Source organism: Apis dorsata, unplaced genomic scaffold (assembly GCF_000469605.1).
Source record: "Apis dorsata unplaced genomic scaffold, Apis dorsata 1.3 scaffold_575, whole genome shotgun sequence".
In the NCBI taxonomy this organism is placed as follows: Eukaryota; Metazoa; Arthropoda; class Insecta; order Hymenoptera; family Apidae; genus Apis; species Apis dorsata.
In genome coordinates this window covers 514,640-530,439 of record NW_006263785.1, presented here as the reverse complement: position 1 = coordinate 530,439, position 15,800 = coordinate 514,640, and the positions used below count along the sequence as shown (strand labels likewise).

At 20.4% G+C, this 15,800-nt stretch overlaps 3 protein-coding genes and 1 long non-coding RNA gene across 6 annotated transcripts in view; 2 read left to right on the top strand and 2 right to left on the bottom strand.

The window, feature by feature from the left end:
* The window catches only part of LOC102680912 (DNA replication licensing factor MCM4-like), a 5,415-nt gene extending 2,128 nt beyond the window's left edge, over positions 1-3,287 (bottom strand). The window contains exons 1-5 of the mRNA XM_006621009.2: positions 3,086-3,287; positions 2,652-2,974; positions 1,423-2,309; positions 1,030-1,349; positions 412-689 (exon numbers count right to left, since the gene is read on the bottom strand). Of these exons, the coding sequence (XP_006621072.1) occupies positions 412-689; positions 1,030-1,349; positions 1,423-2,309; positions 2,652-2,974; positions 3,086-3,182 (1,905 nt within the window). The 5' untranslated portion in view covers positions 3,183-3,287. The remainder of the gene's footprint in view (positions 1-411; positions 690-1,029; positions 1,350-1,422; positions 2,310-2,651; positions 2,975-3,085) is intronic.
* Positions 3,288-6,990: 3,703 nt separating this feature from the next.
* Positions 6,991-9,691, top strand: LOC102681129 (phosphoribosyl pyrophosphate synthase-associated protein 2). Of its 2 annotated transcripts, none has more exons than XM_006621011.2 (5): positions 6,991-7,499; positions 7,587-7,995; positions 8,063-8,335; positions 8,429-8,575; positions 8,718-8,887. In XM_006621011.2, the coding sequence occupies exons 1-5, from the start codon at positions 7,423-7,425 to the stop codon at positions 8,754-8,756; spliced, it is 945 nt and encodes a 314-aa protein (XP_006621074.1). In that variant the 5' UTR covers positions 6,991-7,422; the 3' UTR covers positions 8,757-8,887. The 2 variants fall into 2 exon arrangements, with proteins under 2 accessions (XP_006621074.1, XP_006621073.1); XM_006621010.2 differs by lacking the exon at positions 8,718-8,887 and adding an exon at positions 9,434-9,691 and having other exon boundaries at positions 6,992-7,499.
* LOC102681042 lies at positions 7,432-8,270 on the bottom strand. Its single transcript, XR_422540.2, has 2 exons — positions 7,802-8,270; positions 7,432-7,663 (listed from the first exon to the last, which is right to left on the bottom strand). It is a non-coding gene; the product is annotated as an uncharacterized LOC102681042 (long non-coding RNA).
* Positions 9,692-10,121: 430 nt separating the features above from the next.
* Positions 10,122-15,532, top strand: LOC102681388 (rho GDP-dissociation inhibitor 2). Of its 2 annotated transcripts, XM_006621012.2 has the most exons (9): positions 10,122-10,897; positions 10,990-11,226; positions 11,285-11,480; positions 11,578-11,884; positions 11,969-12,893; positions 12,973-13,089; positions 14,428-14,616; positions 14,701-14,925; positions 15,185-15,532. In XM_006621012.2, the coding sequence occupies exons 1-9, from the start codon at positions 10,192-10,194 to the stop codon at positions 15,382-15,384; spliced, it is 3,102 nt and encodes a 1,033-aa protein (XP_006621075.1). In that variant the 5' UTR covers positions 10,122-10,191; the 3' UTR covers positions 15,385-15,532. The 2 variants fall into 2 exon arrangements, with proteins under 2 accessions (XP_006621075.1, XP_031368936.1); XM_031513076.1 differs by lacking the exons at positions 10,122-10,897; positions 10,990-11,226; positions 11,285-11,480; ... (1 more) ...; positions 11,969-12,893; positions 12,973-13,089 and adding an exon at positions 13,623-13,768.
* Positions 15,533-15,800: the final 268 nt, after the last annotated feature.

The following is a 15,800-nucleotide window of genomic DNA, read 5'->3' as shown; positions in this document are numbered from 1 at the left end:
ATGTGATTTATATAAATAAAAAATTATTATATTTATAATACATATTTACATTTACATATTATTATTTACATTTATATTTAATAATTTATATTTAATATATTATATACATTATTATAACATTAATATTATTATATAATACCATAATTATGTATTAATTATTTATTAAAACGATTAAATTGTTTTATTATTTCTATAATTAAATGTAGTATAAAAATATATTTTGTAATTAATAAATCTTAATAAATTCATCTAAATATTCAAAGAAAAGAGTAAAAAATTATAGATTTGTTAAAAAATTGAAACTGATCATTAAAAGAAAGAACTAATAAAAAATATACTGTAATTTGAATAATAGAATAATATAAAATAATCATGTACATGATTTATCCTTTAAAATGATATAATATATACCGTTTTATTCTTATTCCATTGAGATTCACATGGATTAGCTGCAGCAAGTATACTAGTTCTCGCATTTAATTGACAAATAATGCCAGCTTTAGCAATACTTAAAGTTTGCTGTTCCATTACTTCATGTAATACTGATCTTGCATTTTCATTCATTTTATCAAATTCATCAATGCAACATATTCCATTATCTGCAAGTCCTAAAGCTCCTGTTTGTAATATTAATTGCCCAGTTTCTGGATCTTTTGTTACATAAGCTGTTAAACCAACAGCAGTGGAACCTACAACATAATATATTATAAATAAAATATATACAATAAATATTATGAAGATTATATTTTAGTATTATATTTTATATTAACATTATTAAATCTTAATAATAAAGAAAATTATAAAAATTTTCAAAAAACTATTTAAATAATTATATTATATATAAAAATTAATTTTTATTTCTATTTTTTATTCTCATATATTTATTATTTATCAAAAAAAATATTTAGAATTAATAGTATTTTGTATATATATTTCATTAATATTAAAAAATATATATATTTTTAATAAATATTAATAATAAATATTTAATTATGATAAGTTATTTATATTATATTTATTTTTTTTTACCTTTTCCACTAGTATATTGAGATCGTGGTACTAAATTGTAAATGTATTGTAACAATTGTGATTTGCTTGTACCTGGATCACCACATAATAATATATTAATATCAGGTCTAAAATGTTTGCCATTTACAGTAGAAGCCTTTCTAGTTCCACCAAATAATTGTAATATAATTCCTTTTTTTACATCATTATTTGCATATATACTAGGAGCAATATGTCTTGCCAATCGTTCATAAATATCTTTCTTCTGTGACAATAATTTTAAAGTTTCTATTCTTTCTGGTGTAAAATTATGTTCTTTACCATCTTCTTGATCATATAATCTATAAATAATTTAAAATAATTAGTGATTAATGAAGACAAATTCTTTAATTTATTTATTTATATTTTCCTTACCGTTTAGAATCATGTTTTCTAAAATGTACTACATCGATATAAGTTTTATAAATGGCTTGAAAATTATGTTCAAAATTAGGTTTATGTGTTGCTGCTCTATAAATTCCAGTAACAGAAACTCTATCTCCAGGCAATACTGCATCTACTAAATTATTATGTGCAAATAAAACAGTAGTATGTGGAGTTTGTCCTTGTGGCATTTCATCTGGAGCTTCTTGTAATTTAATCATTTGTTTATCAGAAAAATGACTCAAATTATGTACTAAAGTGAAAGAATATTTATGAGTGCAATGTGCACAAACTGTAGGCTCTTTTGTTTTTCCTTTTTCAATTTCTACTAGAGTTGTAAAAGCACAAATACTACATTTAAAATAGGCCTCTCGCATTTGTGGAATTAACCGTGAAACTCTAATTACCATTCCTGGTATAGTAATTAATTGATCTACATCAGAAGGATTTAATTCTCTCATAGTTTTAATTTTAGCTACATTAAAAGGACGCACTTGAATTTGATGTTCTAGAATTGCTGCTGGAAATTTTTCAAAAAATAATTCATTTGCTGCCATATCTAGTGTTGGAATCACTTCTTGAGGATATGAAACTAATTGTTGATAAAGATGTTCATCAAATGTTTTCACATGAGCACAATTCACATTTAAATATGGTTCTTCTAAGGTATGTATTTCTTCTAGTTTTTGAAGATATAAAGGTTCTGATAGATTCATATTTTCTGGTAATTCATCATTTTCTGCATTTGGATCAATAAATTGTTGAAAAAATAATTTAAATTGTTCTTTGCATTGATTTATAACTACATTTGTACCCCAAACAACCAACTGAGGTCCTGCTGTATCACTTTCTGATGTACCATTCTGTATTTCTGAAATCTATATTTATAAATTATATATATATTATATATTATATATATTATAATATTATATATATATATTAATATTATTATTATCATTAATATTATTACTATTATTATCAATATTATTGTTTATTTATATATTTATCTTATAATAAAACTTATGACATATAAATAAATAAATAAATAAACTTATGACATATAGCTATAAATAATATTATCAAAATATAAATATATATTTTTTAAAAATTTTCAATCATTTTTCATATAAAATTGAAAAATATACAATATCTATATTAAAAAAAAATCATTATTTTAAATAAAATAATGAGTATAATAAAATTAGTCATTATCAACTTACAGGTTCTTGCATTGTAAATTGACGTAAACGTTTATCTGTATTGATATCAGGTCTATGTCTAAGTGGAGTCCCTCGAATTCCACTTCTTGGAGTTCGAATTGATCCTAATGAGCTTGGTGTACCATAATTAATTGGAGAAGATAATTGCAAACCACTTTCTGAACCATGAATTGGACCAGAATGATCTGTAAAATGATCACCAGAATCAACAGCACTTTCATGTTCAGAAGAAGCAACAATTGTAGCACCTCCAGTAGTACCAGTAGTACCCCATCTTAATGGAGTTTCCACATTATCATTATCTTCATTATGGACAGCATTACCTTAAACATAAAATTTATTATATGTTTCATTTATATTATATTTATATAATACATTTATTTAGTATTATAAATAAAAATGAATATGAAATAACCTTTAAAATAAATACTTACGGGGAGTACCAAAAGCAGAAGGAGATCTACTTTGTATTTGTCTTCTAGGAGTTCTTCCAGGACTATCTGTAGCTGATAATCTTATAGGACTTGACATTGTTTTTCATATATCTTTAAAAAGTTTCTAAAATGTGAAAAAAATATTAAATATTTATTTCCTCGCACTTAAGATTTCTTATTATTGAAACTGAAAACTCAAGCATCAACTATTTAATTCAGCCAATAATAATTTGAATTTAGTGTCATGTGATTTATAACCAATCAGAAACATCAAAACTTTTTTTAACTTTATACCTATTTTAAGTTATATTTTGATATATATTTAATATGAGTATTATATTAGTAAATTGTGATTTAAGATTATGATACTAAATAGTATGATTTTTATCATCATAATATTGATTTAATAGCATAATAGTCATATAATAAAAATCATGATTTTTTTATCTTATTTTATCTTATTTAATTATGATTTTTATTATAACCTAAAAAAACTTTTACATTAAATTAATTTATGATTATATTGTAAATTGCAATATAAAAGAATTTATACATTAGCGAAATGTATGAGTCGAATTCGAAATAATTACATAATCGAAACACTAGTCATTAGTCATTAGTCGATAGTCATTATTTCAATTTATTTATATAAATATTCAATGAGGAATAAATGAGTTTATTTTTGAATTAATCAATTGTGATTTTTTATAATCAATTTTTAATTTTTTAATTTAATTCGACTATAAATTTTATCGATTGATGCTCATGATAAACATGATAAAACAAAATATAATTAATGTTTTTTTAAAAAAATTAATTTAATATTTAATTATGAGTTATTTCATACTAAAATAATTATAATTTTTACTGAAAAATATTTTTAAACAATATAAATGAATCTTCAACGTAATTTTATAATATTTATATGTTGGAAATATATGCTTTAATTATTTAAACTAATTCAAAAATATCCTAACATTTATAATATTTTTGCCATTTTTCTTCTTATTAAATAAAACTACTATCTTTTTATGATATTTTATGATTAATAATGCTTTACAATAATCATAAAAAAATAATATTTTAAGATAAAATAATAAAATCAATATTTTAAGATTATTGTAAAAAAATCATTATCTATTATTGACAGAAATAGATACATAGAATTATAAATAGAACATTTTAAATATTTATGATATATATATATAATTACAATAATAAATTGATTTTTTAAATATTTTTTTTATTATTATTATGACAAAGATCACTCAATTTCTCTAAATTTGCCAAAAAAATTGATCGATCAAGTGAGAATGCGTATTTATATACATGAATATATATGAATCGAATAAATTGAAATCGAAAAAATTGTAATATTTATTTATTCTTTCGATCATCCTAAATTAATTTTTAAATAATAGAGAATTAAAAAAATGAAATTTATAAATTCTTTTTAATTTTTAAGATTTGAATATATTTTTCTATTTATATATTGCAAATATAAATTTATGCATGAAATAAAAAAATTTAATAAAAAGATCAATCTTTTATGAATAAAATATAAAAAGAAAAAGAATTAATATCTAATTTTAATTGTGTTTAATATCTAATTGTATGAATGAAAATAAAAAATTATACGAATGTAATTTTTATGAAAATTTTTAAAAATTTATTGTATATTTTAAAAAATTTCAAAATTAAAAAAATAATAATAAATCAGAACTCTTTTATTTTTATATGAACTATTATCTATTTCAATTTCAACAAAATTTCAAAAATTATAATAAAAAATAATTAATTTAGTGTATAGAATAACTCGTATCGAAAGAAATTCTTACGAATATTATATATAAATAAACTAAACTTCTGAAACTTATGTAAATATTTTTTATTTAGATTATTTATTTTATTATTTATTTTATTTTTTATTTTATTTAAAAAAATAATTACCATGTTTCTGCAATTTTTTTTTAGTAGTATATAAGTTTGTATGTGATATTATTAAAGTTCTTGCAAAAAAAATTATTATTTTTAATCTCATTATTGTTTTTCAATTATATATAAGTTAGATATAGAAAATAAATAATAAAAAAATATTAATTAAATTAAATCATTGCAAATGAATATAATTGTTTTATTTCCAATTTTAAATTCATATGTTTCAATTTTTAATTTTGCTTGCGATCTTAATTCGTATATGCAAACAATGAAATATTCAACAAATAAAAAATATATCAACTAAAGAAATCATTCATTCATTTTTATTATTATTTTTTATTTTTTATTTTTATGTATTATATATTATACATATCAAATTTATATTTTTCTATTTTGGATATTCATTATAAATTTTCATCTGTAATTAAAAAATAAAAATTGAAATATTTATTCAATCATTAATCAATAATTGAATTTAATTTATTAATTCTCAAAATATTAACTAGTGAAATAATAAGTATCAAATTAAAGCAAATTTAAATTTTTATGTACAATTTTTATGTACAATTACGACAAAAATACATATTATCTAAATAGTTATTCATTTATTAATGGACAAATTTAGAGTTATTGATATTTTGTTATTCTATTTATTAAAAATAAAAATTGGTTTTATTTTAGATGTTTATTTTAAATGAAATATAAATTTACATTTTTCACTATGAATAAATCATTTAGGATACATATCCAAAATGAAAAATTTAAATTTATTACACTTTTAAATTTATAAATTATTACATAAAATATAATGTAAATTTATTATATAAATTTTTTCCAATATTTAATTCCATACATTATATATAATATTTTATTATTTTCATTATTAAATTTTAAAAAAAAAATTTATATGAATCGCAATTTTTTTTTAATTTTTATAAATTATATAATGCCATTTGGATTTTTATCCAATCTGATTGAATAACAAAAATACCAAAGGCAATAATTATAATATACATATCATCACAAAAATCCCTAAAAATATAAATAATTTTTAAATTAATGAATTTTGATAATTCATTCTATCATTTCAGATTATGTACATCAAAATTTAATTTTAAAAAAATGCATAAAAAAATATAAGAATTTGAGTATTTTTCTTAAAATTTAGCCAGCTTTGATAGCTTTTTGATAATCATATGTAAATCATATATAAGTTATATATTTTTATTTCATGAATACGTTTTTTATTTACGAATTGTTAGTTTTTTATGAATTTTTGTTACATACTTGAATACATATTTGAATAAATATAGAAGAATGTTAAATATTAATTTTTAAGAAACAAAAAATTTCGCTAAAATTCGATGTTCAAAAAAAAAATGAATTCGATTAATTGTTTTGTGCTACGTATTTATATTTACATGTATATAACTTAAAAATACTGATTTTTAATTTCTTAATATTTGTTACACATTTTGTTACATATATGTATGTATATATTTTGATAAAATATTTAAAATAATAATTTTTAGAATAAAGTAAGTTATAATATATTTATATATATTAATATATATATCCGATATGCATTTTTTATTATAATATCCAATATGCAACAATATGAATTAAAAATAAAAATATATGAATTAAATATTTAATTATATTAATATTTTTTTTAAGAAAAAGAATATTATTATTATATATTATATTATTATATCATATTAAATATTTTATTTAATATTATTTATTTAATAGTAGAATAGAGAATTTAACAAATAAATAGTAACTCAAATTAAAAGAAATAAAGCGTATACACATTATATATATGTCAAGAAATATATGTATCTTAAAAGACACTAACTATTTAGTTATATCTATTTACTAAAAATTACTTATAAAATTATAGAATCAATAATAAAAATTATACTTCAATATTAAATGTTTATATAAGTTGGTACTTCTGAAATTTAGCAGTTGTTCAAGAAGCCATAAATCGACGAAAAGTACTACCTAACGCAAACGAAATATAGAAGATTAGATTAACTTTAGAATTTAACTTATATATTTAAACTAAATATATAGTTAATGATATTTTATCACTAGCATTGTATAATATTAATATATAAATGAACAAAATATAATTTAATTTATTATCAAAAATATTTTATAATTCGTAACTTAATATATGTAAATATATAATCTATCATATAATCTATCATATCAGTGTAAATTATAAAGTATTTACATTAAATATTTTAAAATATTAAATTATAATTATTATAATTATTTACTTATTAAAATTTTTATCTTTTTAAAATAATAAAATAGTTTTTCCTATATACATTAAAAAAAAAAGTTATATAAATTATATATATTATTTTATTTTTAAACACAATTATATTATGGACAAACCTGTATCATCAGATATTGTACTCATTGCGGGTAATTCCCATCCAGAATTAGCTAATCTTATTGCCAAGTAGGTTTTCATAAATATATGTCGTGATAATTTATATAATAATAATTTATTAATTTATTAATTTATATTAACTGTTTTATTTTATAGTCGATTAGGTGTTAAACATGGAGGATGCTCTGTATATCATAAGTCAAATCGTGAAACCATGGTTGAAATTGGAGATTCTGTAAGAAGTAAAGATCTCTATATTATACAAACAGGAACAAAAGATGTAAACAATAATATAATGGAGCTTCTGATTATGGCATATGCATGTAAAACTTCTTCAGCAAAAAATATTGTTGGTGTCATTCCATATTTACCTTATTCAAAACAATGTAAAATGCGTAAACGAGGATGTATAGTTTCTAAACTATTAGCAAAAATGCTTTGTAAAAGTGGTTTAACACATATAATTACAATGGATTTGCATCAAAAAGAAATTCAAGGATTTTTTGATGTACCAGTCGATAATTTACGAGCTAGTCCATTTTTATTGCAGTATATTCAAGAATCTGTATGTAAAAAATACCATTAAAAATAACCATTATAGATTTTTTTAATTTTGAATTTTATTTAATCAGATACCAGACTATCACAATTCAGTGATAGTTGCAAGAAATCCTGGTAGTGCAAAGAAAGCTACTAGTTATGCAGAAAGATTACGTCTAGGAATAGCAGTAATTCATGGAGAGCAACGTGAAGCAGAATCAGACATGAATGATGGACGTTATTCTCCACCTGCATTAGCTTCACGAACAATGGAAGTTGGTGTTGGTGTTCCAATGCATCCTGCTAAAGAAAAACCTCCAATTAATGTTGTGGGAGATGTAGGTGGGCGTATAGCTATTATGGTGGTATGTAAATTTAATAATGATATATATAAAAATTAAAAAATAAAGAAATTATATAATTTATATCAATTATATGAAAAGAATTTTATATTTTAGGATGATATGATAGATGATGTTCAATCTTATGTAGCTGCAGCAGAAGTTCTTAAAGAAAGAGGAGCATATAAAATTTATGTTTTAGCTACACATGGACTCTTAAGTTCTGATGCTCCAAGATTAATAGAAGAATCTCCAATTGACGAGGTATTTTATAGTCTATTTAAATATATATATGCGTGCATATGAATATATATTTATATATATAATAGTAATTGGTTAAATTTTAAAATTTTCGAGAGTCAGCATTAAATTAATGAGTGTATTTTGATAACATTTTTTCTTCCAGGAATTAATTCAACAAAGTGAGTTTAGTTTGATAAAGTGAAAAAATAGATATAAGAATAGATATCTAGAAGAAATAAAATAAATAGTACATTGAGCAGCAATCAAGAACTGGCATATTAAAAAAATGCTGTAAGATAAAAAAATTATGTAATAAAGAAAATTTTATTTTTTGTAGTTTTTGTTAAAAGATTTATGAAAACAATATCAATGTATTGTTGATATTTTTCAATTAAAATGAATTCAAATACGATATTTAAATTAAACTAATCTTATTATTTAGTGAATAAATCAATATATTAATAATTATCAATAATAATTTGATTACTAATAAAACTAATCTGATTTCTATTATTTTTTGAATTCATTTTAATTAGAAAAATCTTTGCTGTTCATTGTTATTTTTTCGTAAAGACAAAATTAAAATTACAGAAAGTTTTTTTTATTGAATAATTATTCATATTTTCATGATAATAAAAAATTTTTTGAAGTTGCGATTCTTGACCATTGCTGCTTGATTTTGTTCTATATATATATATGGTTATAGCTATTGTTTCTTTTCTTTCTTTTTTTATTTATTAACTTTGAACTGAAGTTTGAAACATGAATAGAAGAAACTTGGAAATGAGTCTTCAAAATTTTTTTAAAATTTAACCAAACATTGTTATATACTTTTTAAAATTATAGATTTAAAATTAAATCTATAATTATTATTTTTAGGTTGTTGTTACAAATACAGTTCCTCATGATGTTCAAAAAATGCAGTGTCCAAAAATAAAGACTGTTGATATCAGTATTTTGCTGGCAGAGGCTATTAGGCGTATTCACAATAAAGAATCTATGTCATATTTATTTAAAAATGTCACTTTAGAAGACTAGAAACTATGATGAAATAATACATTTTAAATATACTGAGAGTTTCTACATTCAAGGACCATATACAAAACATATCTATCGAATTTTGTTTATTATTTTATTTTAAAAAAAATTAATCATGCTAGTCTCATTTAATTTAGATTAGAAGTAATTAAATTGCTTCATAATTTCCATATACATTTTTAAGTTTTTATGTATGTAGCTTAGAATTGATAATTGATAAGTTTATCTAATATATATATGTGTGTATACATATATATTATATATATATATAAATTTTGATTTTCATTTTAATTGTATATTTTGATCTATAAAATCTATAAGATTTATATTGCATACTTGAAAAGTATATTTAAAGATGGAGTAATAAACATTATTTTAGTGTATAATAATGAAAATTTAATAAAAAGTAAAAGAAAAGCCTTTTTTTTCTTTTAACTTGAATATGATTATTATATATGTATACATGGTTACTAAATATTTGGATTAAAACAAATAAATCAATAAAAACGTTACTATAACAACAGATCAAATATAATTTTAAAGTCAACAAACAATCTCTTAAAATTGCTTAAAATTTTAAAATATTTTAAGTTTTTAGAATGTCTGTGGAAACTCCGAATTATGAATTGACTAGGATTTGTGTTATGTTACAATCAGAAGTAAAAAAACGACGAATACAAGGTTTAAAAGAGATTTTTAAATTATTAGAATTAAAGCAATCTGAAAATGAAATATTGCAATTATTCGATATTATTAATAAATCATTATTAAGAATTTTAAATGATTCTGTAGAAGAGTGTCGTGATCGAACATTGGAAATTATAAAATTATTTATAATTAATTTAAAACCGAATGATAAATATATCATGTATTTACTTCCAATTTTATCTAAAAGATTAGGTTCTTCTGAACAAATAGAAACTTCAGAAGAAGTTCGATTAAAGTGCATTATATTATTAAAAATAATAATATTGAAATATGAAAATTTATTAGCATCATATATTGATGATTTGACAAAAATCTTAGTACAAACTGTAACAGATAATTATCCACTTGTTAAAAAAGAAAGCTGTGATTGTATATCTGAATTTGCAAAAAATTTATCAAGATATTTCTATATACAATCTCAAAATTTTGTAAAACCAATTTTGAATAATTTTACACATCAACACTATAGAATTAGAGTTGCTTCTGTAAAAACAATAGGAGATTTAATTCTATATGGAAATACTAATAAGTCTATAGAAGAAGTAACTACATTTTTAGCAGGACGATTGTTTGATCAAAATGGTCTTGTAAGAATAGGTATTTTATTATTTATATAATAGGTATTTCATTATATATATATATATATAAATATTAATAAGTTATTAATAAGTTATTAAAATTATTCACAGCGGTAATAGAAGTATCAGGTTGTTGGCTTTTGAAATTAAGAGATCGATATAGTTGGTGGCACAAAATTCTTCCATTACTTTTAACAGGTCTTCATGATGAATTAGAAGAAATTAGACAAAAAAGTGCTACCTTTTGGGATGCTGTAGGACAATTGTATATAGAAGAAAATCAAAATGATGAAAAATTAAAAAATAAATTGGATTTTCTTACCAAAAATCCTCATCATTATCCTAATGGTACATTCTATAATATATTATAGATATTTATATTTATGTTATTATAAATTTTTTGCAGTTATTAGACCAAATTTAGGATGCCGTATGATAGCACAGCAATGTTTCAGTAAATTGATAAATGGAATTAGTTTAGAATTAGAAGATTGGATTGCAGACATAAGAGTACGAACTGCACAGTTACTTTGTGTATTTATTTTAAATATAGAAGAAGATGTAATACAGCATATTGGAAAACTTTTACCTCCTATGTATCGGTAAATATATATACTAAATTATACATTATTAAAAAAAATTAATTATTAATAAATAATTATTATAATTATATTTCTAAGATATATAATTTTTTATTAGAGCTTGTAATGATGAAGATAATAGAGTTGTAGAAAATATAGAAAGAGCAGCAGAATATTTAGGATATTTTGTATCACCAAAAATCTATTGTAATTTGATAATTCCTACTTTTGAAGAAATTCCATCTGTAGGTCACTTAAAAGTATTTTCTGCAATTTTAAAAAGTAGTGAACGTTGTATGCTCCTTCCATTATTAGAAAATATTGGAAAATTCTTACAACAGCCATATATCTGTCAAAGTAAAAAAGGAACATATCAAAAACAAATAATTTCTTGTTGCTCTTCTTTAATTTCAGTATGTAAAGAGGTTTGTCTACTTGTTTGTTTATTTAGAGAGATTTTTAAATTTTAAATTTTTTATGTTATTTATAATATATTTAAAAATTTTTAGGATTGTAAGATTATATCAAAGGAATTATTTATAATAATATTCACTGTCTTATCTATGACACAAGAAAATTTGATAAAATTAGAAGCACAAAAATTATTAAATATTCTTGCTAATATTAATTCATTTGATAATGTTAAAGAATTTTATTATGAAAATATTGATAAATTATTTTCAATATTTTCTGATTATAAGTCATGGTCAATTCATGATTCAGAATCTCAAATTTTTTGTGCATGTTTAATTTATATGAAACAAATTTTGGCTTATAATATAAACATTATTTTACCAATTTTGAAAGAAACTATGACAAATGATGCTGATCCTGAATTGAGATTGAAACATTTTATTTTATTATCAGAATATTTTAATCAGGGATCTTTAAGCGAAATTATGGATTTGAAATTTTCTAATCAATTTTTGAAAGATTGTATACTTCCTGGATTAATTTGGAGTGCAGGAAAAACTGCTGAAGCTATACGTACAGCAGCAGTTTCTTGTTTATGTATTTTTTTAGATAAATATGAAAAAGATTCTATAATGAAAGAAACTATAGATTGTGATGAACAAAATATTTGTTTAATACTTGATGAAATAATTCCTATTTTAATTAGTCTTGCAGATGATAATTCTAAGAAAAGTAGATTTTATTCTTTGCAAGCTATGTATCTAATAATGTGTATTAGAAAACAATTTGATCATCTCACAGAAGAATATGTACATAAAATATATCCTGTACTTCTAAAAAGACTTGATGATGGATGTGATGATGTTAGATTAATATCATTAGAAGCTTTAACAGAAGTTTGGAATGCAATACCTAAGAATTACGATTTACATTTTAATAAAGGACATATAGATACTTTATATACTACAATTATAATATATTTGGACGATCCAGAAAGTGAATTTCGAAATATTGTATTAGGTAGTAAACTATTTAAATCAAAAATATATTTCAATTAAAATTACATTATAATATATTTTATTTATTAAATGTTTTTTAGATAGTTTAAAAGAATTAGCCAAAGTACACCCAGAATTATTATATCAAAAACTTCAAAAGTGTAAGATGAATTTTAGAAATCAAATAGGAATAGAGATATTAATAGAACATTGTCAATGTATTTTAAGAAATAAGTAAAATTGATAGTTATCATAGATAAATATTGTGTTAGATAATACATTCATTAGTTTTGATGTATAATTATATTAATATATCAAATAAAATATTATTATATATATATTATATTATTTATTATAAATTCATATTAACAATTTATTTATTTATTAAAAATAATTTTTTTAATCAATATATTATTTAATTTTAAGGTTAAATTAATTAATATTTTTTATCAAATGATATAATATAATAGTATTTAATTCGTATAAAATTTATTTAATTTATTTAATATATTAACAAATAAAAACAAACTTATTTATACAAAAACGCGGGAAAATAATCTATAAATTTAAAGAACATACAAAGTTCATAAATTTTGAATATTTAAAAAAATAAAAAATTCGGATAATTAAAATAATAAATTTAATAAAATTAAAATATTCCTTTTTCATAAAATATTATTTCTTTTCAAAATTATTATAAGAAATAAATACAAGAAAAACTTAACCTCAAAAACTATTAAAACAGGAAGTACCCGCCCTTTTGGAATCGCCATATTATCCATGTCTTCCGCTTTCAGAGCAAATCATAGAAGGGGTGGCAAACAGGATTAAAGAATTGCCAATAATTCTGTGCAAGTTTTCATTTTCTAAGCTTCATCTTATTATTTTATAATTATAGTAAGTACACACACACATATTGCTTAAATATTCTATTTCTTCAACTATAAAATATTTTTTATAAACATTTTTAACTTCATAAATCTATCTAAACATTTTTTACCTTTCTGTCACTTTCTCATTATCTTTTTAATATATTATTCTAAACTATTATTTTAATCGAATAATTATTTAGTATTTTTTTTTAAATTTGTTAATATTATAAAAATGTATAGAAAATATAAAATATGTATAATTTACAATTAATTTTTTAATATTTGAATTTTCTAAAAATATTTTCTAGTAGTATATCTATATGGTGATTTATGTACGTCACAGACTGTATATAAGTATTGATATTCGAATTTTGAAAATTAGTTATAGATAAAATTATTATGTTACATTGATTATTTTTAGGATTTAAATTGCTTATTAACTATTAATTGAAAGTAATAATTAAATTTTCTATTATTTTCATAATGTAATAAATTTTTAACTTAAAATATTTTTATTAAATAAATATTCATTATATATCAAAAATAAATATTTATATATAATTATATATAAAAATAATATTAAATATAATATTAAAATATAATATAAAATAATTATTGAAACTTTTTATATATAATATTTTAACTTTAATATATTTTTTTTAATTAATGTATTTTTGTTATTAGTAAATATGTCAGAACTTAATACTGATCACGTTGACTCTATAGAAGAAGAATTGGAAGTGGAATCTAATTACAAACCTCCTCCAGAAAAAACAATAGAACAAATTTTAGAAACAGATAAAGAAGATGAAAGTTTACGTAAATATAAAGAAACACTTTTAGGAGAAGCCAAATCTGGAGGTATTGTTGTAGGTATGTATTTCATTAAATATTTAAAATAAATTATTTGAAAAAAAAATAAATAAATAAAAATAATGACGGTTTAAAATTTTATAGATCCAAATGATCCTAGAAAAGTAATAGTAAAAAAATTAGCACTTTGTGTAGCAGATCGACCAGATATGGAATTAGATTTAACAGGTGATCTATCTCAATTAAAAAAACAAACATTTGTAATAAAAGAAGGTGTTAGCTATAGAATCAGAATTGATTTCATTGTTCAACGTGAAATTGTGCATGGCTTAAAATATGTTCAAAAAACTTATCGTTTTGGAGTACCAGGTAAATTTTTATAAAATAATAATATTAATATTAAAAATATTAATTATATTTTAAGATTTTCAATATTAACTCAATATTTTAAATTATGTTTATTTTGAATTATTAATTAATATATTTTAAATTATAATTTTAATTTTATATTTCTCTCTTTAATGCTTTCTTTCCTAGGTGTTACAGGTATCTTTAAAATATTATATTAATTATTATATATAGGTCCAATTTGTTTATTGTTAATATTTTTATCATATTATCTTTTTAGTGGATAAAATGATGCATATGGTGGGTTCTTATCCACCAAAAACAGAAATTCAATCATATACTACTCCAACAGAGGATGCACCAGCTGGAAAAGTGGCACGTGGCTCTTATAGTGTAAGCTCCTTGTTTACTGATGATGACAAACATGAACATCTTAAGTGGGAGTGGTCATTTGAAATTAAGAAAGACTGGAAAGAATAAACTTTCTTTCATAATAGGAAGCTGTACAACGATCGCAATTAAAATAAGAATGCCAAAAGGAACTCTAATTTTTATAGATATTCAGTCATACTGCGATGCCATAACTGTATTTTTTAAGTAATAAGAGAAAGAGTAACATTGATATTTATTTAGATATTTTTCTTAAATCGTAAACCTTAAAAGTGAATAATTGTGTACATGAATATATACATATATACACGCACATACAAAAATATGTATACGTGCATATATATTTACATATACATGTATATGTAAATACGTGTATACACATACATATCTAATCATGTAGATTCTATTTTATAATCATTTAAATTGTGCACATCAATCAGTATTGAATTGCCTTTATTATGTTGTTATCTGTACACTCTTTTTAAAAATTTTCACTTAAGAGTCTT